The 22,781-nt window shown below is 48.5% G+C and overlaps 1 protein-coding gene across 3 annotated transcripts in view; it reads right to left on the bottom strand.

Annotated features, from left to right (window-relative positions):
* LOC140430103 (cornifelin homolog B-like) overlaps positions 1 to 22,781 on the bottom strand; it is a 71,649-nt gene that overhangs the window by 17,987 nt on the left and 30,881 nt on the right. For all 3 annotated transcript variants that reach the window (XM_072517628.1, XM_072517633.1, XM_072517622.1), the window contains exon 3: positions 10,975 to 11,111. In XM_072517628.1, the coding sequence (XP_072373729.1) occupies positions 10,975 to 11,111 (137 nt within the window). The remainder of the gene's footprint in view (positions 1 to 10,974; positions 11,112 to 22,781) is intronic.

The following is a 22,781-nucleotide window of genomic DNA, read 5'->3' as shown; positions in this document are numbered from 1 at the left end:
CCGAAGTTGGATCGTTCTAAGCCAAAATCATTGATTCTTTCAGGGTTAGCGAAGAAGCTGTTAGTGTTTATGGAACAGCTAGGGATGCAAATCTGTGGTGGTTCATGCACCCAGAGGGTAAAGAATTCTCTTTCTCCCTTGGGTCCATGAGTGAGAAGCAGAGTATTTGGCCATTGTCATCGAGGATCATGCCATGATATCAGCCATGATTGAATGGCTGAGCAGACTTGATGGGCCAAATGGGCTAATTCTGCTCCTATATCTGATGGTCTCATGGCCCCGAATCTGATGGATTTGGTTTTGGAGTCGGACTCCACTCAGCCCCATCGTGGAGGTTAGATGTAGGGTTATTGGCGGATATGGGGGGGTCTGTGGGTGCATGTTTAAGGCCATGGACAAAAGCGCTGAATGCCAAAGGTGAGGTGAGAGTTACTGCCCTTGACATCAAGGCAGCATTTAACCGAGTATGGCATTAGAGCTAAACTGGAGCCAGTGGGAACCAGGGGGAAAACTCTCCGCTGGTTGGAGTCATGCCATTCACGAAGAAAGATGGTTGTGGTGATTGGAGGTCAATCGTCTCAGCTCCAGGACATCACTGCAGGAATATCTCAGGGTGGTGCCCTTGGCCGAACCATCTTCAGCTGCTTCATCAATTACCTTCTTTCCATCATTAGGTCAGAAGTGGGGGTGTTTGCAGATGACTTCACAATATTCAGCACCATTCTCAGATACTGAAGCAGTCCATGCCCAAATGCAGCAAGACCTGGACAATATCCAGGCTTGGGCTGATAAGTGGCAAGAGAGCTGAGTCTTCACTTCCGATGAGAAACGGGCCCATAAAATCGCAGGGTGCGAGGAGATGCAGTCACCGACAGTGAGGTTGGCCTGCAAGAGGTGAGGATCCACTGCCCCTTCACCCAGATGGCCTGCCTCAAGTGAGTTGTTCATGTCAGACAAAATGATCCATCCCTCTCACTGACCACATATCCATTCTCTCGCAGGATCACCATCTGATGGAGCCGGGCCATTCCAGAGTCGTTTCCCCCCCGTGCCACCCAAGAGGCCATCTCAGAGGAGAGTTCCGAGGAGACCACCAGGGAGGAGTCACAGCAATCACCCGCATCTTTCACCAACGCAGGGACACACCTCGGTGGGCGACATTAGTTGTCAGGCTTCTGGGGCACAATCTGGTGAGCATCACACAGTTTCTGATGCACAGCAGGTGGAGGCAGGAACATCCAAGGGAGGCAGCAGTCGGAGGTCTGCTGGATCCCAGTACTCAGCTGATTCATAGTCAGATCTGAGCCTCTGGACAAGGTTATCCCAGAGCTGATCCAGATGCTAGGAGACAGCCGTCACATTCAGGAATGATGTCCATGACAATTCAGGGAGTGCATAGCTGATTGGAAGAGCCGAAAAGGCTACGGTCGCAGGAGATGATGCCGACAATGCGTGGGACCGAGGCCAACACTGTTAGGGTGGCGACCGCAGTGGAAAACCTGGAGCATGATGTCCATGCCTTGAGTGGTGGTGTCCAAGGCATGGCTCAGTCTGCGATGACCATGACTGAGGGCCTTGAGATCATACTCCTGTCGCTGAGGGACATGTGCCAGACACAGGTGGACATTGCCGGGGCACCGCAGAGCATGGCCCAGTCACTGAGGATCATCACTGAGGGTGTTGACACCATGGTGTGGACAATGGGGAGCCGTCAGGACTGGCAGAGCCAGATGACGCATGGGCCTCCGGAGCTCACTCCAGCTGCACCTCCATCCCAGAAAGCACTGGAGCCCAACATGGGGCCTGCCACGAATGAACTGATGGTAGTCTCCAGTTCTTCCTAATCCCCCTCATCCTGCCACTAGTGCATCTCAAGGGCAGCAGGCAGAACAGGGTGGCATAATGAAGCCAATTACATTGGTAAGTTGGCCGGGGCCCTTCGGCTCCAGGCCCTCCCAAAGCATGTCTGCCAAGGCATCAAAGGCCACAGGGCGCAAAAAGCATCAGGCTGCCTCCACTTCTGATGTGCATCCTGGGGACACACTAGACGTAGCACTAGACCACATGAGACCAAGAAGATTGAGGATCACTGATTGGGCACTGGGTGTGGGGGCACTATCTATAGCTAGGAGGAATGGTAATGCCAAATGTTCATAATGAACACATGTAACACCTGATACATGTGAAGTCTCTGTCACATTAACCTTCACAGCGGGTCTGCCTGCACTTCCAACTCCTGTTGACCGCTGCTCCCCCCTTCCCCGGGCACAGTGGTCCAACACCCCCAATACAGACCCTGTTCAGAAATGGGTGTGAGCGCACTGTCTGCAGAAAGACAGGCGACAGACTGGCATAAACTGAGGAGCACCAAAGTTAACCTCACAGTGAGTTATCAACACTCTCCTGCCTTGTATATCGACCCGCTGACAGTGCCGACACACTGGGGTGATGTTACACAGACTCTGGGAGGGTGGAACAGGGTAGTCTCGGGGTGGGGGGGTGGGGGCTGTTCTGGGGGGGCAGGGCGGGAACACGCATTGAACATTCAGGGAATGGACGCCTTGCTGTTAACGAATGGCACTCTTTGATGTCCCTGTGCACGCAAGACCACATGCTTGCCATCGATTGCCCCGCAGTCCTGGGACATCCTAGCAATGGCGGAGAATCTTGCAGCCTGGCCATATAGGGCATCCATGACCTTATGGATGTTCTTGTGGGGTGTAGATTGGGAAATGCCGCACAAGTCCCCGCTCAGGCCCTGGAATGAACCAGTGGCATAGGGGTTCAGGGCTGCAATGACCTTGGTGACACCGGGAGAAGGTGTCCCCCTCCTCCACAGGGTGGCACAGGTGCCGCACTGTCTTTGTTGAGACGGAATCTCCAGCGCCACATGCTATCTGTGATCTTCTCAAAAGACCAACGACACCTGTACATCTTGGGCCATCGCTGGCGTCCCCCTCTGGGTTCCTCCGCAGCCTGATTGGCGACTGGGTCTTCAGGGTGTGCAGCTGCCCCCTGCACATGGGGTGCTGCCTCCAGCCAGTGTTGATGCCTTCTCCGGCTGCCTGGGCTGTCATCAGCAGCACAAGGACGACCTCTGTGGGCCCAACAACACCCTCCATGTTGGTCTCTGTAAGGAATTGGAGAAGGAGATAGACTGACAATCAGTTAGGGCTTCCACCCCAGCGCTCTTGACTGCATCTCCTGTGCGACTCATTCTGATTGGGCCAGCAGCATTAGGAGCCTTAATTGGATGGTGGTTTTACAGGTTCCCTGCAGTAAAACTGCCGACTCATTCTCGGGTTTCACTCTGCACCCCAACATCAGAGTCCAAATCCATTGGAAAATTCAGGTCATTGGACAAATAGGAGGCCATTTGGTCCCTTGAGTCTGGTCCACTAGTTTACAGGGCCGGTGATTGGTGGAGGAGTCACAGCCGGTGATTGGTGGAGGAGTCACAGCCGGTGATTGGTGGAGGAGGCACAGCCAGTGATTGGTGGAGGAGGCACAGCCAGTGATTGGTGGAGGAGGCACAGCCAGTGATTGGTGGAGGAGGCACAGCCAGTGATTGGTGGAGGAGGCACAGCCAGTGTTTGGTGGAGGAGGCACAGCCAGTGATTGGTGGAGGAGGCACAGCCAGTGATTGGTGGAGGAGGCACAGCCAGTGATTGGTGGAGGAGGCACAGCCAGTGATTGGTGGAGGAGGCACAGCCAGTGATTGGTGGAGGAGGCTCAGCCAGTGATTGGTGGATGAGGCTCAGCCAGTGATTAGTGGAGGGGGTACAGCCAGTAATTAGTAAGTGTTGAACGCACTGGGTGTGATGATGCCATGGATATAAAGGTCTTTCTTTGGCCCAAACCAGTCTACTGTGAGAAGTCACTGGCAATGTTGGTTCATTGTTGTACCGATGACCTTCAATCGCCAATCTAACCCAATCCTCAGAGAAATCCAATCAAAGATTAGAACGTGATGAGCTGATCAGAGCGTCCTGAGCTGGGTAGTTGTCTGAGTCAGTCTGAGCTGGCCAGTGAGTGTGAGGTGGTCAGTGAGTGTGAGCTGGCCAGTGAGTGTGAGCTGGCCAGTGAGTGTGAGGTGGTCAGTGAGTGTGAGCTGGCCAGTGAGTCTGAGCTGGCCAGTGAGTCTGAGCTGGCCAGTGAGTGTGAGGTGGTCAGTGAGTGTGAGCTGGCCAGTGAGTCTGAGCTGGCCAGTGAGTCTGAGCTGGCCAGTGAGTGTGAGCTGGCCAGTGAGTCTGAGCTGGCCAGTGAGTGTGAGGTGGTCAGTGAGTGTGAGGTGGTCAGTGAGTCCGAGGTGGTCAGTGAGTCCGAGGTGGCCAGTGAGTGTGAGGTGGTCAGTGAGTGTGAGGTGGTCAGTGAGTCCGAGGTGGTCAGTGAGTCCGAGGTGGTCAGTGAGTCCGAGGTGGCCAGTGAGTGTGAGCTGGCCAGTGAGTGTGAGCTGGCCAGTGAGTCTGAGCTGGCCAGTGAGTGTGAGGTGGTCAGTGAGTGTGAGGTGGTCAGTGAGTCCGAGGTGGTCAGTGAGTCCGAGGTGGCCAGTGAGTGTGAGGTGGCCAGTGAGTGTGAGCTGGCCAGTGAGTGTGAAGTGGCCAGTGGGTGTGAGCCGGTCAGTGAGTGTGAGGTGGCCAGTGAGTGTGAGGTGGCCAGTGAGTGTGAGCCGGTCAGTGAGTGTGAGCCGGTCAGTGAGTGTGAGGTGGTCAGTGAGTGTGAGGTGGTCAGTGAGTGTGAGGTGGCCAGTGAGTGTGAAGTGACCAGTGAGTGTGAGGTGGCCAGTGAGTGTGAGCCGACCAGTGAGTGTGAGCTGGCCAGCGAGTGGGAGGTGGTCAGCGAGTGGGAGGTGGTCAGCAAGTGGGAGGTGGTCAGCGAGTGGGAGGTGGTCAGCGAGTGGGAGGTGGTCAGCGAGTGGGAGGTGGTCAGCGAGTGGGAGGTGGTCAGCGAGTGGGAGGTGGTCAGCGAGTGGGAGGTGGTCAGCGAGTGGGAGGTGGTCAGTGAGTGGGAGGTGGTCAGCGAGTGGGAGGTGGTCAGTGAGTGCGTCTGAAATGGTCATAGAGTCATAGAGGTTTACAGCATGGAAATGGCCCATTGGCCCAACTGGTCCGTGCTGCCCAGTTTCTATCACTAAGCTAATCCCACTTGCCTGCATTTGGCCCATATCCCTCTCTACCCACCCTGCCCATGTAACTGTCTAACTGCTTTTTAAAGGACAAAATTGTACCCGCCTCTACCACTGCCTCTGGCAGCTCATTCCAGATGCTCACCACCCTCTGTGTGAAGAATTTCCCCTCTGGTCTCTTTTCTATTTCTGTCCTCTCACCTTAAACCTATGCCTTCTAATTTTAGACTCCTCTACCTTTGGGAAATATGTCGACTATCTACCTTATCTACACCCCTCATTATTTTATAAACCTCTATAAGATCCTAAGCCTCCTACGCTCCAGGGAAAAGAGTCCCAGCCTACCCAACCTCTCCCTATAACTCAGACCATCAACTCCTGGTAGCATCCTAGTAAATCTCTTCTGCACTCTTTCTAGTTTAACAATATCCTTCCTATAATAGGGTGACCAGAACTGAACACAGTATTCCATGTGTGGTCTGACTAATGTCTTGTACAACTTAAACAAGACGTTCCAACTCCTGTATTCAATATTCTGACCAATAAATCCCAGCATGCTGAATGCCTTCTTCACCACCCTGTCCGCCTGCGACTCCACCCTCAAGGAGCTATGAATCTGTACCCCTAGATCTCTTTGTTCTATAACTCTCCCCAACTCTCTACCATTAACTGAGTAGGTCCTGCCCTGATTTGATCTACCAAAATGCATCACCTCACATTTATCCAAATTAAACTCCATCTGCCATTCATCAGCCCACTGGCCCAATTGGTCAAGATCCTGTTGCAATCTTATATAACATATTGTCATGTGAGAGTGCCTTTAAGAAATGTATGTTTAAGCAATGTACCTTTAAGAAATACAGTGATGTCAGAGTGTGGGTGGAGCTGGGCTTTAGATCAGCCATTTTGCAGTTTTTTAGTTACAGTTTGAAAAGAGCTGGGGTGTGTCTGTGTTGGCAGTGAGCTGGATCTATCTCTGGTTGGATGATAGTGATGAGGATAGTGAGAAAGAGCGTCATAGTCGAAGGCTTGGTGAGGATCTATTTAAATATGTCCAAACATTGCCAAGGTTTGATGAGAAGGAAGTGGAAGCCTTTTTCATTTCATTTGAGAAGGTAGCTAAACAAATGAAATGGCCACAGGACATGTGGGTGTTACTGATTCAAACAGAGTTGGTAGGTAGAGCTAGTGAAGTGTTTGCATCACTACCGGAGGAGGTACCTGGAACGTATGAGGAGGTGAAGAAATCCATCTTAAGTGCATTTGAGCTAGTGCCTGAAGCTTACAGACAAAGGTTTAGAAATTTAAGGAAAGAATTTGGTCAAACATATATGGCGTTTGAAAGGCTTAACCAAACAGAGTAATTTTGATAGGTGGATAAGGAAAATAGACCAAACGTATGAAGCTCTCAGAGAAATTATACTTTTGGAGGAGTTTAAAAATTCAATTCCTGATGCAGTGAGAACTCATGTGGAAGAACAGAGGGTTAAAACTGCGAGATTAGCAGCAGAAATGGCAGATGATTATGAATTAGTTCATAAATCAAAGATTGGTTTCCGACATCAGTTTCAGCCAGTGAGGGATAGAAACTGGGGGCATGAGAAATACTCAAGTGGTAAAGGTAAAGATGATCTGATGGGAGACAATAAAGAGAGTGTACCTCAGATTAAAAAAAGAAATCCAGGAGGGTGGAAAAGAGATGAAAAGTTTCAAATGTTTTCACTGTAATAAACTAGGCCATGTAAAGTCACAGTGTTGGTGGTTGAAGAAAAGCACTGGGAAGGCTGATGTGGTAAAACAGGATAAAACAGTGGGATTTGTTAGAGTGGTAAAGGAAAGCCCAGGGGAAGCGAAGGAGGTGCAAATGATTGTACAGCCTGTTCAGGAAGTAATTGATCAGAAGGTGTCAGATGTCTTTAAAGAATTTACTTGTGTGGGTAAAGTTTGCTCATGTGTATCAGGAGGAGCAGGTAAAGAAGTCACAATTTTAAGAGATACAGGGGCTAGTCAATCTTTAATGGTAAGAAATGAGGAATTATGTAGTTTGGGAAGAATGTTGCCAGAAAAGGTGGTCATATGTGGAATTCAGGATGAGAGGAGTAGCGTTCCATTATATAAGGTAAGGTTGGAAAGTCCAGTGAAGAGTGGCAAAGTGGTAGTAGGAGTAATAGAGAAACTATCTTGTCCAGGAATACAGTTTATCTTGGGTAATGATATAACTGGATCGCAGGTGGGAGTGATGCCTACTGTGGTTGATAAGCCAGTGGAAAATCAGACAACTGAAGGGTTGAAGGACGAATATCCTGGGACTTTTCCGGATTGTGTCGTAACCCGATCGCAAAGTCATAGGTTAAGACAAGAGGAGAAATCAAAGAGTGAAGATGAAGTTGAAGTGCAATTATCAGAAACGATTTTTGATCAGATGGTTGAAAAAGAACAAGAACAGGTGGAGGATGAGGCGGATATTTTTAGTTCATGAAAATTGACGGAGTTACAACAGAAAGATGTAGAAATAAAACGGATGTATCAGAAAGCATATACGGAAGAGGGATCTGAGAGGATACCAGAGTGTTATTACCGTAAAAGTGATGTCTTGATGAGAAAATGGAGACCTGTACATATGCAGGTGGATGAAAGTGACAAACCAAATCCAGATGACTGTGAATTTGACATACCTCAAATTAAATTGGAAAATGAGGATGTTCTTAAAAGTTGGGATGAATTGTTAAGTTACCTTCCAGAGGAAAAACGAACTGACCTGAAAGAGTTACTGATATCACATGGGCAAGTTTGTAGAGATGAATTGGGAAGTACTAAAATGGCTATACATGATGTAGATGTGGGAAATGCTGTTCCAATCAAACAACATCCATCTAGACTTAATCCTTTAAAATTGGCACAGGTTAACAGAGAGATTGAGAGTATGCTGAAGAATGGCATAATTGAAGTGGGTTGCAGCCAATGGAGCTCACCCATAGTGATGGTACCAAAACCAGACGGTACCCAACGGTTGTGTGTGGACTATCGAAAGGTGAATGCAGTTACAAGAGCGGACTCTTATCCTATCCCGCGTTTGAAGGATTGCATTGAGAAATTGGGACAATCCGCTTTTATTTACAACTTCCAGACATGGAAAGAACATTTAAAACATCGTATTGAGTTCTTCGCTCGACTTCAGGCGGCGGGTTTGGTGATGAACCTAGCCGAAAGTGAATTTGGAGAAGCCCGAATCACCTTCCTTGCGGAGTTTCCGATACCCTCAAGATGAAGGGAAATAGGGATTTCTTATCATGAATGAATTTGATTGAACAGTTGTGCAAAAGTTTTGCAGCGTGCTTGCTCCACTGATGGAATTGCTGAAGAAACCTAAAAAATGTCAATGGACAGCGGACTTTCAACAGGCATTTGACTGCCTGAAAGCTGTGATAACCAATGCTCCTGTGTTGGAGAATTGCAAGGGGATCTGTGGGCAGATTGAACTAAAGTATCTGATTCTAAAGAGAAATGCCGAGGAGTAGAGGAATGGATGGATCGTGCAGAGACTTTTTTCAAAGAGACTGTTAATCGAGAAGAATTTCGGTTGGAGGAAGAAGAACAAAGAAAAATGGACTATATTATTATACCTGTTTGTGCGTGTTGTTTTTTTTTTAAATGAAAAGGTATAATACTGTGTACATTTCTTAATGGATGATGCAAAAGTGAAAAATGAAACCATCTTGAAGTTGATGGTTTATTTTTTTTTCTTGGAGGGAGGTGTCATGTGAAAGTGCCTTTAAGAACTGGATGTTTAAGCAATGTACCTTTAAGAAATGCAGTGATGTCAGAGTGTGGGTCGAGCTGGGCTTTAGATCAGCCATTTTGCAGTTTTTTAGTTTCAGTTTGAAAAGAGCTGGGGAGTGTCTGTGTTTGCAGTGAGCTGGATCTGCTGTGATCTCTGCCATGAAAGACTATCTCTGGATCATTTGGGTGATTTAAACTCATAATACTAAAGCCTTTAACCTGATGTGTTTCTGTTTAAAGTCTCATGGATTTGAAAGGAATAACTGAAGGATTATTTAGTGTTAGAACATAGAACATAGAACATAGAACGATACAGCGCAGTACAGGCCCTTCAGCCCACGATGTTGCACCGAAACAAAAGCCATCTAACCTACACTATGCCATTATCATCCATATGTTTATCCAATAAACTTTTAAATGCCCTCAATGTTGGCGAGTTCACTACTGTTGCAGGTAGGGCATTCCACGGCCTCACTACTCTTGGCGTAAAGAACCTACCTCTGACCTCTGTCCTATATCTATTACCCCTCAGTTTTAAAGCTATGTCCCCTCGTGCCAGCCATTTCCATCTGCGGGAGAAGGCTCTCACTGTCCACCCTATCTAACCCCCTGATCATTTTGTATGCCTCTATTAAGTCTCCTCTTAACCTTCTTCTCTCCAACGAAAACAACCTCAAGTCCATCAGCCTTTCCTCATAAGATTTTCCCTCCATACCAGGCAACATCCTGGTAAATCTCCTCTGCACCTGCTCCAAAGCCTCCACGTCCGTCCTATAATGCGGTGACCAGAACTGTGCGCAATACTCCAATTGCGGCCGTACCAGAGTTTTGTACAGCTGCAACATGACCTCCTGACTCCGGAACTCAATCCCTCTACCAATAAAGGCCAACACTCCATAGGCCTTCTTCACAACCCTATCAACCTGGGTGGCAACTTTCAGGGATCTATGTACATGGACACCTAGATCCCTCTGCTCATCCACACTTCCAAGAACTTTACCATTAGCCAAATATTCCGCATTCCTGTTATTCCTTCCAAAGTGAATCACCTCACATTTCTCCAAAGTAAACTCCATAATATTTTCGGGGTTATCTTTGAAGTAAGGGGTGTTAAGAGATCCAATGTTTATTTAAAAGGGTTAAGTTGAGTTCGTAGATTTTGTTTTGTGTTTAAAAACCCATGTGTCCATAATTGCAATCCCACTCCTGGAGAACAAGCCGTGTGCTCGGACAAGCAACAATACATTAAAGGGGGCGGTTGGATGAACTCCATGATCCATTTTGGGGTTCTGAAATTGCCTCGCCCATAACAATGTATATTATATGTGGTCAGTGAGTCTGAGCCGGTCAGTGAGTCTGAGCCGGTCAGTGAGTCTGAGCCGGTCAGTTGGTCTGAGGTGGTCAGTTGGTCTGAGGTGGTCAGTTGGTCTGAGGTGGTCAGTGGGTCTGAGGTGGTCAGTGGGTCTGAGGTGGTCAGTGATTCTGAGGTGGTCAGTGAGTCTGAGGTGGTTAGTGGGTCTGAGGTGGTCAGTGAGTGTGAGGTGGTCAGTGAGTGTGAGGTGGTCAGTGAGTGTGAGGTGGTCAGTGAGTGTGAGGTGGTCAGTGAGTCTGAGCCGGTCGGTGAGTGTGACGTGGTCAGTGAGTGTGAGGTAGTCAGTATGTGTGAGGTGGTCAGTGAGTGTGAGGTGGTCAGTGAGTGTGAAGTGGTCAGTGAGTGTGAGGTGGTCAGTGAGAGTGAGGTGGTCAGCGAGTCTGAGCCGGTCAGCGAGTCTGAGCCGGTCAGCGAGTCTGAGCCGGTCAGCAAGTCTGAGCCGGTCAGCGAGTCTGAGCCGGTCAGCGAGTCTGAGCCGGTCAGCGAGTCTGAGCCGGTCAGCGAGTCTGAGCCGGTCAGCAAGCCTGAGGTGGTCAGTTGGTCTGAACCTGTCAGTTGGTCTGAACACTGACACAAGCTCTGAAGTGAAAGGGTCCGGCACCTGTCCCCAGATCAATAAATACCTGAGGTGATGTTACAGATGGGTAGAGGCTGGAGTGAGGGATGGGGAAAGAGTGAGAGGAGATCATTCACCTACCTCAATATTATAGGAAACTCTCATGTGAGTTCTGAGGGCAACAAGACCCCCGGGAGCGAATGGCAGGCAGACATTCTCCCCGTAATCCCGGGCTACACGACAGCCCAGGATGGTGGGGCAGAGAGCCCCAAGAACACCTGTGGGAAGAAAAATTCCTCATTCAGTATCCATCATTTCTCAAGCCTTTCATTTACATAGAACATAGAACATAGAAAATACAGCACAGAACAGGCCCTTCGGCCCACGATGTTGTGCCGAACCTTTGTCCTAGATTAATCATAGATTATCATTGAATTTACAGTGCAGAAGGAGGCCATTCGGCCCTTTGAGTCTGCACCGGCTCTTGGAAAGAGCACCCTACCCAAACTCAACACCTTCACCCAACACCAAGGGCAATTTGGACATTAAGGGCAATTTATCATTGGCCAATTCACCTAACCCGCACATCTTTGGATTGTGGGAGGAAACCGGAGCACCCGGAGGAAACCCACGCAGACACGGGGAGGACGTGCAGACTCCGCACAGTCAGTGACCCAAGCCGGAATCGAACCTGGGACCCTGGAGCTGTGAAGCAATTGTGCTATCCACAATGCTACCGTGCTGCCCTTGAGAACAAATAAATCTACACTATATCATTTAACCGTAATCCATGTACCTATCCAATAGCTGCTTGAAGGTCCCTAATGTTTCCGACTCAACTACTTCCACAGGCAGTGCATTCCATGCCCCCACTACTCTCTGGGTAAAGAACCTACCTCTGATATCCCTCCTATATCTTCCACCTTTCACCTTAAATTTATGTCCCCTTGTAATGGTTTGTTCCGCCCGGGGAAAAAGTCTCTGACTGCCTACTCTATCTATTCCCCTGATCATCTTATAAACCTCTATCAAGTCGCCCCTCATCCTTCTCCGTTCTAATGAGAAAAGGCCTAGCACCCTCAACCTTTCCTCGTAAGACCTACTCTCCATTCCAGGCAACATCCTGGTAAATCTTCTTTGCACCTTTTCCAAAGCTTCCACATCCTTCCTAAAATGAGGCGACCAGAACTGTACACAGTACTCCAAATATGGCCTTACCAAAGTTTTGTACAGCTGCATCATCACCTCACGGCTCTTACATTTCCATATCAGGAGTAACTCAGCATCACAGCACCAACTCCAAATGGACTGTCACAGAAAAGGACATTCCCTCACCTGGGAAGATGGAATGTCAACACAGGGTCATGCAGAGTGTGCCAGTGTTTACAGAGGATCCAAGGGAGTGTGTCAGTGTTTAGAGAGGATCCAGGGGAGTGTGCCGGTGTTTACAGAGGATCCAAGGGAGTGTGTCAGTGTTTACAGATGATCCAGGGGAGTGTGTCAGTGTTTACAGAGGATCCAGGAGAGTGTGTCAGTGTTTACAGAGGATCCAGGGGAGTGTGCAAGTGTTGACAGAGGATCCAGGGGAGTGTGCCAGTGTTGACAGAGGATCCAGGGGAGTGTGCCAGTGTTGACAGAGGATCCAGGGGAGTGTGCCAGTGTTGACAGATGATCCAGGGGAGTGTGCCAGTGTTGATAGAGGATCCAGGGGAGTGTGTCAGTGTTTACAGAGGATCCAGGGGAGTGTGTCAGTGTCGACAGAGGATCCAGGGGAGTGTGCCAGTGTTGACTGAAGATCCAGGGGAGTGTGCCAGTGTTTATAGAGGATCCAGTGGAGTGTGTCAGTGTTGACAGAGGTTCCACGGGAGTGTGTCAGTGTTGACTGAGGATCCAGGGGAGAGTGCCAGTGTTTATAGAGGATCCAGGGGAGTGTGTCAGTGTTGACAGAGGATCCAGGGGAGTGTGCCAGTGTTTAAGGAGGATCCAGGGGAGTGTGCCAGTGTTTATAGAGGATCCAGGGGAGTGTTTCAGTGTTGACAGAGGATCCAGGAGAGTGTGTCAGTGTTGACAGAGGATCCAGGGGAGTGTGTCAGTGTTGACAGAGGATCCAGGGGAGTGTGCCAGTGTTTAAAGAGGATCCAGGGGAGTGCGCCAGTGTTTATAGAGGATCCAGGGGAGTGTGTCAGTGTTGACAGAGGATCCAGGGAAGTGTGCCTGTGTTTATAGAGGATTCAGTGGAGTGTGTCAGTGTTTACAGAGGATCCAGGGGAGTGTGCCACTGTGGACAGAGGATCCAAGGGAGTTTGCCAGTGTTTACAGAGGATCCAGGGGTGTGTGTCAGTGTTTACAGGCGATCCAGGGGAGTGTGTCAGTGTTTACAGAGGATCCAGTGGAGTGCGCAAGTGTTGACAGAGGATCCAGGGGAGTGTGCCAGTGTTTATAGAGGATCCAGTGGAGTGCGGCAGTGTTGCCAGAGGGTCCAGGGGAGTGTGTCAGTGTTTACAGAGGATCCAGGGGAGTGCGCCAGTGTTTACAGATGAACCAGGGGAGTGTGTCAGTGTTTACAGAGGATCCAGGCGAGTGTGCCAGTGTGTACAGAGGACCCAGGGGAGTGTGTCAGTGTTTACAGAGGACCCAGGGGAGTGTGTCAGTGTTTACAGAGGATCCAGGGGAGTGTGCCAGTGTTTAAAGAGGATCCAGGGGAGTGTGCCAGTGTTTACAGAGGACCCAGGGGTGTGTGCCAGTGTTTATAGAGGATCCAGTGGAGTGTGTCAGTGTTGACAGAGGATCCAGGGGAGTGTGCCAGTGTTTACCGATGATCCAGGGGAGTGTGTCAGTGTTTACAGAGGATCCAGGCGAGTGTGCCAGTGTTTAAAGAGGACCCAGGGGAGTGTGTCAGTCTTTACAGAGGATCCAGGGGAGTGTGCCAGTGTTGACAGAGGATCCAGGGGAGTGTGTCACTGTTGTCTGAGGATCCAGGGGAGTGTGCCAGTGTTGACAGAGGATCCAGGGGAGTGTGCCAGTGTTGACAGAGGATCCTGGGAGTGTGCCAGTGTTTATAGAGGATCCAGGGGAGTGTGTCAGTGTTGACAGAGGTTGAGGGGAGTGTGACAGTGGTTACAGAGGTTGAGGGGAGTGTAACAGTGTTACAGAGGACAAGGGGAGTGTGACAGTGTTACAGAGGACGAGGGGAGTGTGACAGTGTTACAGAGGTTGAGGGGAGTATGATAGTGTTACAGATGATGAGGGGAGTGTGACAGTGTTACAGAGGACGAGGGGAGTGTGACAGTGTTACAGAGGACGAAGGGAGTGTGACAGTGTTACAGAGGATGAGGGGAGTGTGACAGTGTTACAGAGGACGAGGGGAGTGTGACAGTGTTACGGAGGACGAGGGGAGTGTGACAGTGTTACAGAGGATGAGGGGAGTGTGACAGTGTTACAGAGGATGAGGGGAGTGTGACAGTGTTACAGATGATGAGGGGAGTGTGACAGTGTTACAGAATATGAGGGGAATGTGACAGTGTTACAGAGGACGGGGGGAGTGTGACAGTGTTACAGAGGATGAGGGGAATGTGACAGTGTTACAGAGGACGGGTGGAGTGTGACAGTGTTACAGAGGATGAGGAGAATGTGACAGTGTTACAGAGGACGGGGGGAGTGTGACAGTGTTACAGAGGATGAGGGGAATGTGACAGTGTTACAGAGGACGGGTGGAGTGTGACAGTGTTACAGAGGATGAGGGGAGTGTGACAGTGTTACAGAGGTTGAGGGGAATGTGACAGTATTTATCGAGGATGTGGGGAGTGTGACAGTGTTACAGAGGACGAGGGGAGTGTGACAGTGTTACAGATGATGAGGGGAGTGTGACAGTGTTACAGAGGTTGAGGGGAATGTGACAGTATTTATCGAGGATGTGGGGAGTGTGACAGTGTTACAGAGGATGTGGGGAGTGTGACAGTGTTACAGAGGACGAGGGGAGTGTGACAGTGTTACAGATGACGAGGGGAGTGTGACAGTGTTACAGAGGTTGAGGGGAATGTGACAGTGTTTATTGAGGGTGTGGGGATTGTGTTGGTGTTTTTGTAGTTGCTTTGGGGCAGCTCACATTGCGTCCCATTGGTGTATAGCATTCTTCCCGTTCTCTCACCCACAGCTCTTACATTCAGGAGCTGCCCGTTTTACAATTGACTAGTTTTCCAGTGTGAGTTCACACTGTGGCTTGACTGATTTCTCCAGGGATTGTGAGGAAGGATATCACTGTGATCGGGTTCCTAACCCCAGCTCACTGCCCATCCTGCTCACTGCTGAATTTCCCACACTCCAGCCATGCTCACTGCAAATCTCGACATAAGTTTCTTTCAGCACAGTATCTAGAAGAAGAGGTCACAGTTCATATTTAACAGGTTTCCCGCTTAAGTCTGAGCTGAGTAGGGATGTGTGAGGAATTCTCGTTCACAGAGACCAGTTGAGGCTGGCTTATTGAATATATTCAAGGCTGCGTTTGTTCTCACTTGAACAACAGAAGTTAAGGGGCGACCTGATAGAAGTCTACAAAATTATGAGGGGCATGGACAGAATCGATAGTTCGAAGCCTTTTCCAAGGGTGGTGTAATGATATGTATATATGTGGACTGTCATGTGAGAGTACCTTTAAGAAATGGGTGTTTATAAATGGGTGTGTACAGAAGTATCTGTAGTGAGAGTACCTTTAAGAAATGGGTGTTTATAAATGGGTGTGTATATAAATATCTGTAGTGAGAGTACCTTTAAGAAATGGGTGTTTACTACTGCAGTGATGTCAGAGTGAGTGGAGCTGGGCTGTCGGTCAGTTTTTTACTTTCGTTTTAGGTTGTTTGCTGCAGGGTGTGTTTTAGTTTAGTTTTGAGTAGGGGAGCTGAAGCCAGACAGAGCAGTTGTACTGTTGATCTCTCAGCCATGAAAAGACTATCTCTTGATCATTTGGTAAATTCAGAATTATAAATGTTTTCAGTAGTGACTTTAACCTGATGTGCTTCTGATAAAGGTTTTGTTTTTACATCGTATGGATGTTAAAAAGGAAAGCTTAAAGGATTACTTCGTGTTGTAGTCTTCGGGGGTTGTATTTGAATTGATGGTTGTTAAGATGTTCACTGTATGTTTCAAAACGGTTAACTTGAGTTCATAGAATAAACATTGTTTTGCTTATAAAACATAGAACACAGAACGATACAGCGCAGTACAGGCCCTTCAGCCCACGATGTTGCACCGAAACAAAAGCCATCTAACCTACACTATGCCCTTATCATCCATATGCTTATCCAATAAACTTTTAAATGCCCTCAATGTTGGCGAGTTCACTACTGTTGCAGGTAGGGCATTCCACGGCCTCACCACTCTTTGCGTAAAGAACCTACCTCTGACCTCTGTCCTATATCTATTACCCCTCAGTTTAATGCTATGTCCCCTCGTGTCAGCCACTTCCATCCGCGGGAGAAGGCTCTCACTGTCCAACCTATCTAACCCCCTGATCATTTTGTATGCCTCTATTAAGTCTCCTCTTAACCTTCTTCTCTCCAACGAAAACAACCTCAAGTCCATCAGCCTTTCCTCATAAGATTTTCCCTCCATACCAGGCAACATCCTGGTAAATCTCCTCTGCACCCGCTCCAAAGCCTCCACGTCCTTCCTATAATGCGGTGACCAGAACTGTATGCAATACTCCAAATGTGGCCGTACCAGAGTTTTGTACAGCTGCAACATGACCTCCTGACTCCGGAACTCAATCCCTCTACCAATAAAGGCCAACACTCCATAGGCCTTCTTCACAACCCTATCAACCTGGGTGGCAACTTTCAGGGATCTATGTACGTGGACACCTAGATCCCTCTGCTCATCCACACTTCCAAGAACTTTACCATTAGCCAAATATTCCACATTCCTGTTATTCCTTCCAAAGTGAATCACCTCACACTTCTCTACATTAAACTCCATTTGCCACCTCTCAGCCCAGCTCTGCAGCTTATCTATGTCCCTCTGTAACCTGCTACATCCTTCCACACTGTCGACAACACCACCGACTTTAGTGTCGTCTGCAAATTTACTCACCCACACTTCTGCACCTTCCTCTAGGTCATTGATAGAAATGACAAACAGCAACGGCCCCAGAACAGATCCTTGTGGTACGCCACTTGTAACTGAACTCCATTCTGAACATTTCCCATCAACCACCACCCTCTGCCTTCTTTCCGCTAGCCAATTTCTGATCCACATCTCTAAATCACCCTCAATCCCCAGCCTCCGTATTTTCTGCAGTAGCCTAACATGGGGAACCTTATCAAATGCTTTACTGAAATCCATATACACCACATCAACTGCTCTACCCTCGTCTACCTGTTCAGTCACCTTCTCAAAGAACTCGATAAGGTTTGTGAGGCATGACCTACCCTTCACAAAGCCATGCTGACTGTCCCTGATCATATTATTCCTATCTAGATGATTATAAATCTTTCTCTTATAATCCCCTCCAAGACTTTACCCACTACAGACGTGAGGCTCACCGGTCTATAGTTGCCGGGGTTGTCTCTGCTCCCCTTTTTGAACAAAGGGACCACATTTGCTATCCTCCAGTCCTCTGGCACTATTCCTGTAGCCAATAATGACATAAAAATCAAAGCCAAAGGTCCAGCAATCTCTTCCCTGGCCTCCCAGAGAATCCTAGGATAAATCCCATCAGGCCCGGGGACTTATCTATTTTCAGCCTGTCCAGAATTGCCAACACGTCTTCCCTACGTACCTCAATGCCATCTATTCTAATAGCCTGGGTCTCAGCATTCTCCTCCACAACATTATCTTTTTCCTGAGTGAATACTGACAAAAAATATTCATTTAGTATCCCGCCTATCTCTTCAGACTCCACACACAACTTCCCATTCCTGTCCTTGACTGGTCCTACTCTTACCCTAGTCATTTGCTTATTCCTGACATACCTATAGAAAGCTTTTGGGTTTTCCTTGATCCTACCTGCCAAATACTTCTCATGTCCCCTCCTTGCTCGTCTTAGCTCTCTCTTTAGATCCTTCCTCGCTACCTTGTAACTATCAATCGCCCCAACTGAAACTTCACACCTCATCTTCACATAGGCCTCCTTCTTCCTCTTAACAAGAGATTCCACTTCTTTGGTAAACCACGGTTCCCTCGCTCTACGCCTTCCTCCCTGCCTGACCGGTACATACTTGTCAAGAACACGCAGTAGCTGATCCTTGAACAAGCTCCACTTATCCAGTGTGCTCAACACTTGCAGCCTACTTCTCCAACCTATCCCCCCCAAGTCACGTCTAATGGCATCATAATTGCCCTTCCCCCAGCTATAACTCTTGCCCTGCGGTGTATACTTATCCCTTTCCATCATTAACGTAACCGAATTGTGGTCACTGTCCCCAAAGTGCTCTCCTACCTCCAAATCCAACACCTGGCCTGGTTCATTACCCAAAACCAAATACAACGTGGCCTCGCCTCTTATTGGCCTGTCAACATATTGTGTCAGGAAACCCTCCTGCACACACTGTACAAAAAACGACCCATCTAATGTACTCGAACTATATCTTTTCCAGTCAATATTTGGAAAGTTAAAGTCTCCCATAATAACTACCCTGTTACTTTCGCTCTTATCCAGGATCAGCCTCGCCATCCTTTCCTCTACATCCCAAGAACTATTTGGAGGCCTATAGAAAACTCCCAACAGGGTGACCTCTCCTTTCCTGTTTCTAACCTCAGCCCATACTACCTCGGAAGATGAGTCCCCATCTAGCATCCTCTCCGCCACCGTAATACTGCTCTTGACTAGCAGCGCCACACCTCCCCCTCTTTTGCCTCCTTCTCTGAGCTTACTAAAACACCTAAACCCCGGAACCTGCAACATCCATTCCTGTCCCTGCTCTCTCTATGTCTCCGAAATGGCCACAACATCGAAGTCCCAGGTACCAACCCATGCTGCCAGTTCCCCTACCTTATTTCGTATACTCCTGGCATTGAAGTAGACACACTTCAAACCACCTACCAGAACACTGGCCCCCTCCTGCGACGTCAAATCTGTGCTCCTGACCTCTATACTCTCATTGTCCCGTACCCTAAAACTACAATCCAGGTTCCCATGCCCCTGCTGCATTAGTTTAAACCCCCCCAAAGAGCACTAACAAATCTCCCCCCCAGGATATTTGTGCCCCTCAGGTTCACATGTAGACCATCCTGTCTGTAGAGGTCCCACCTTCCCCAGAAAGAGCCCCAGTTATCCAGAAATCTGAATCCCTCCCGCCTGCACCATCCCTGTAGCCACGTGTTTAATTGCTCTCTCTCTCCCTATTCCTCATCTCACTATCACGTGGCACGGGCAACAACCCAGAGATAACAACTCTGTTCTAGTTCCGAGCTTCCATCCTAGCTCCCTGAAAGCCTGCCTGACATCCTTGTCCCCTTTCCCACCTAAGTCGTTAGTGCCAATGTGGACCACGACTTGGGGCTGCTCCCCCTCCCCCTTAAGGACCCGGATAACACGATCCGAGACATCACGTACCCTTGCACCTGGGAGGCAACATACCAAACGTGAGTCTCTCACACTCCCACAAAATCTCCTATCTGTGCCCCTGACTATCGAGTCCCCAATTACTAATGCTCTGCTCCTCTCCCCCCTTCCCTTCTGAGCAACAGGGACAGACTCCGTGCCAGAGGCCCGTACCCCATGGCTTACCCCTGGTAAGTCCCCCCCCCCCACAAGTATCCAAAGCTTAAAAAAATACTTTTCCATTTCTGCTGTACCACACCTGTAGAGTGGGCCGTGTGCTCCCCATACCACAATCTATTAAAAGTTGTGGGTCAGGTGAACTCCATGATATGCTTTGGGGTTCTCTAAACCCTTGCCCATAACAAGACAAGTAAAGGATTAATTACTACATCTCTGTGTACCACAACCACTAGAGGGCACCACTAGTTCCCCCTATAAATATGAGAACTCAGAGGTTCTTGGGTAGTTATAACCTGGAGTTCCTAGACAGTAGAGTGTAAGAGAGATGGTTCACAGCATAGTTAATAATAGATAGCAGCAGCATGTGTAATTTAAATTAGTGAATACTTTTATGTAGATTACTTGATTACTATGATGTGGAGATGCCGGCATTGGACTGGGGTAAGCACAGTATGAAGTCTTACAACACCAGGTTAAAGTCCAACAGGTTTGTTTCGATGTCACTAGCTTTCGGAGCGCTGCTCCTTCCTCAGGTGAATGAAGAGGTATGTTCCAGAAACACATATATAGACAAATTCAAAGATGCCAAACAATGCTTGGAATGCGAGCATTAGCAGGTGATTAAATCTTTACAGATCCAGAGATGGGGTAACCCCAGGTTAAAGAGGTGTGAATTGTATCAAGCCAGGACAGTTGGTGGGATTTCGCAGGCCAGATGGTGGGGGATGAATGTAATACGACATGAATCCCAGGTCCCGGTTGAGGCCGCACTCATGTGTGCGGAACTTGGCTATAAGTTTCTGCTCGGCGATTCTGCGTTGTTGCGCGTCCTGAAGGCCGCCTTGGAGAACGCTTACCCGGAGATCAGAGGCTGAATGCCCTTGACTGCTGAAGTGTTCCCTGACTGGAAGGGAACATTCCTGCCTGGTGATTGTTGCGCGATGTCCGTTCATTCGTTGTTGCAGCATCTGCATGGTCTCGCCAATGTACCACGCTTCGGGACATCCTTTCCTGCATCGTATGAGGTAGACAACGTTGGCCGAGTCGCACGAGTATGTACCGCGTACCAGGTAACAGGTGGAAGAGCCACTTACTAGGGAACATAGGCTCAAGGTGCGAAGGGCAAAGTTTAGAGGAGATGTGCGAGGGAAGGTTTTTTACACAGAGGGTAATGGATGCGTGGAACTCGCTACCGGAGGAGGTGGTAGAAACAGATACAATAGTGACGTTTAAGGGGCATCTTGACAAATACATGAATAGGATGGGAATAGAGGGATACGGACCCCGGCAATATAGAAGGTTTTAGGTTAGACGGGCAGCATGGTTGGCGCAGGCTTGGAGGGCCGAAGGGCCTTTTCCTGTGCTGTACTTTTCTTTGTACTTTGTTCTTTTTTGCATTGGCAGTTCTTTGATAAACAAGGCAGTTTGCAGTTATAGGACGCAGGCAGAAAAGTTAAGGACACAATTGGGGGTGACACAGTGGCACAACAGTTAGCAGCGCTAGGGACCCGGGTTCAATTCCAGCTTTGGGTGACCGTATGGAGTTTGCACTTTCTCCCCATGTCTGCGTGGGTTTCCTCCGGATGCTCCAGTTTCCTCCTACAGTCCAAAGATCACAGAATAATACAGTGCAGAAGAAGTCTTTCTGCCCATCGAGTTTGCACCAACACATGAAAAACACCTGACCTGCCTACCTAACCCCATTTGCCAGCACTTGGCACATGGCCTTGAATGTTATGATGCGCCAAGTGCTCACCCAGGTACATTTTAAAGGATGTGAGGCAACCCGCCTCTACCACCCTCCCAGGCAGCGCATTCCAGACCGTCACCACCCTCTGGGTAAAATAGATTTTCCTCAAATCCTCTCCGAAACCTCCTACCCCTCACCTTGAACTTGTGGCCCCATGTGGCTGACCCTTCAACTAAGGGGAACAGCTGTTCACTATCCACCCTGTCCATGTGCCTCATAATCGTGTACATCTTGATCAGGTCGCCCCTCAGTCTTCTCTGCTGCAGAGAAAACAACCCAACCTATCCAACCTCTCTTCATAACTTAAATGTTCCATCCCAGGCAACATCCTGGTGAATCCCTGGTGTTGGTCTTCATTGTGAGAGGTTTCGAGTACAGGAGCAGGGATATCTTGCTGCAATTATACAGGGTCTTGGTGAGGCCACACCTGGAATATTGTGTGCAGATTTGGTCTCCTTATCTGAGGAAGGATGTTCATTACTAGAGGGAGTGCAGCGAAGGTTTACCGGACTGATTCCTAGGATGGCAGGACTGCTGTATGAGGAGAGATGGAGGGGAAGGCGGGATTAGGCTACTGAGTTGGATGATCAGCCATGATAATGATGAATAGCGGAGCAGGCTCGAAGAGCCGAATGGCCTCCCCCTGTTACTATTTTCTATGTTTCTATAATCGCCTCTGCACCCCCTCCAGTGCAATCACATCCTTCCTCTCAATGACCAGAATTGCACACAATACTCCAGCTGTGGCCTCACCAAAGTTCTATATGACTCCAACATCACCTCCCTACATTTGTAATCTATGCCTCGATCGATAAAGGCAATAATAATAATTTTATGATAATCTTTACTGTCACAAGTAGGCTTACATTAACACTGCAATGAAGTTACTGTGAAAAGCCCCTAGTCACCATATTCCTGTGCCTGTTCGGGTACACTCAGGGAGAATTAAGAATGCCCAAATTACGTAACAACTGTCCCATATGCCCTTTTCACCACCCAATAACCTTGCCTTCCACCTTAACAGTACTATGGACAAACACGCCAAGATCCCTTTGTTCCTCGGAACTTCCCAGTGTCAGGCCATTCATTGAATACCTCTTGTCAAGTTACTCCTTTCAGAGTGTATCATCTCACACTTTTCAGGGTTATATTCCATCTGCCACTTATCTGTCCATTTGACCATCTCATCTATATCTTCCTGTAACCCAAGACACTCAACCTCACTGTTAACAACCTGGCCAATCTCTGTGTCATCCACAAACTTACTGATCGTACCCCCCATATAGTCATCTATGCTGTTTATATAAATGACGAACAATAGGGGCCGCAGCACGGATCCCTGTTGTACATCACTGTTCACTGGCTTCCGATCATTAAAGCAGCCACCTATCATCACCCTCTGTCTCCTATAGCTAAGCCAATTTTGAATCCACCTTATCAAATCACCTGTATCCCATATGCCTTCTTAAGTGCCCCTTGTGG

Source organism: Scyliorhinus torazame, chromosome 1 (assembly GCF_047496885.1).
Source record: "Scyliorhinus torazame isolate Kashiwa2021f chromosome 1, sScyTor2.1, whole genome shotgun sequence".
Classification (NCBI taxonomy): Eukaryota; Metazoa; Chordata; class Chondrichthyes; order Carcharhiniformes; family Scyliorhinidae; genus Scyliorhinus; species Scyliorhinus torazame.
This window is presented reverse-complemented; position numbering and strand designations above follow the sequence as displayed.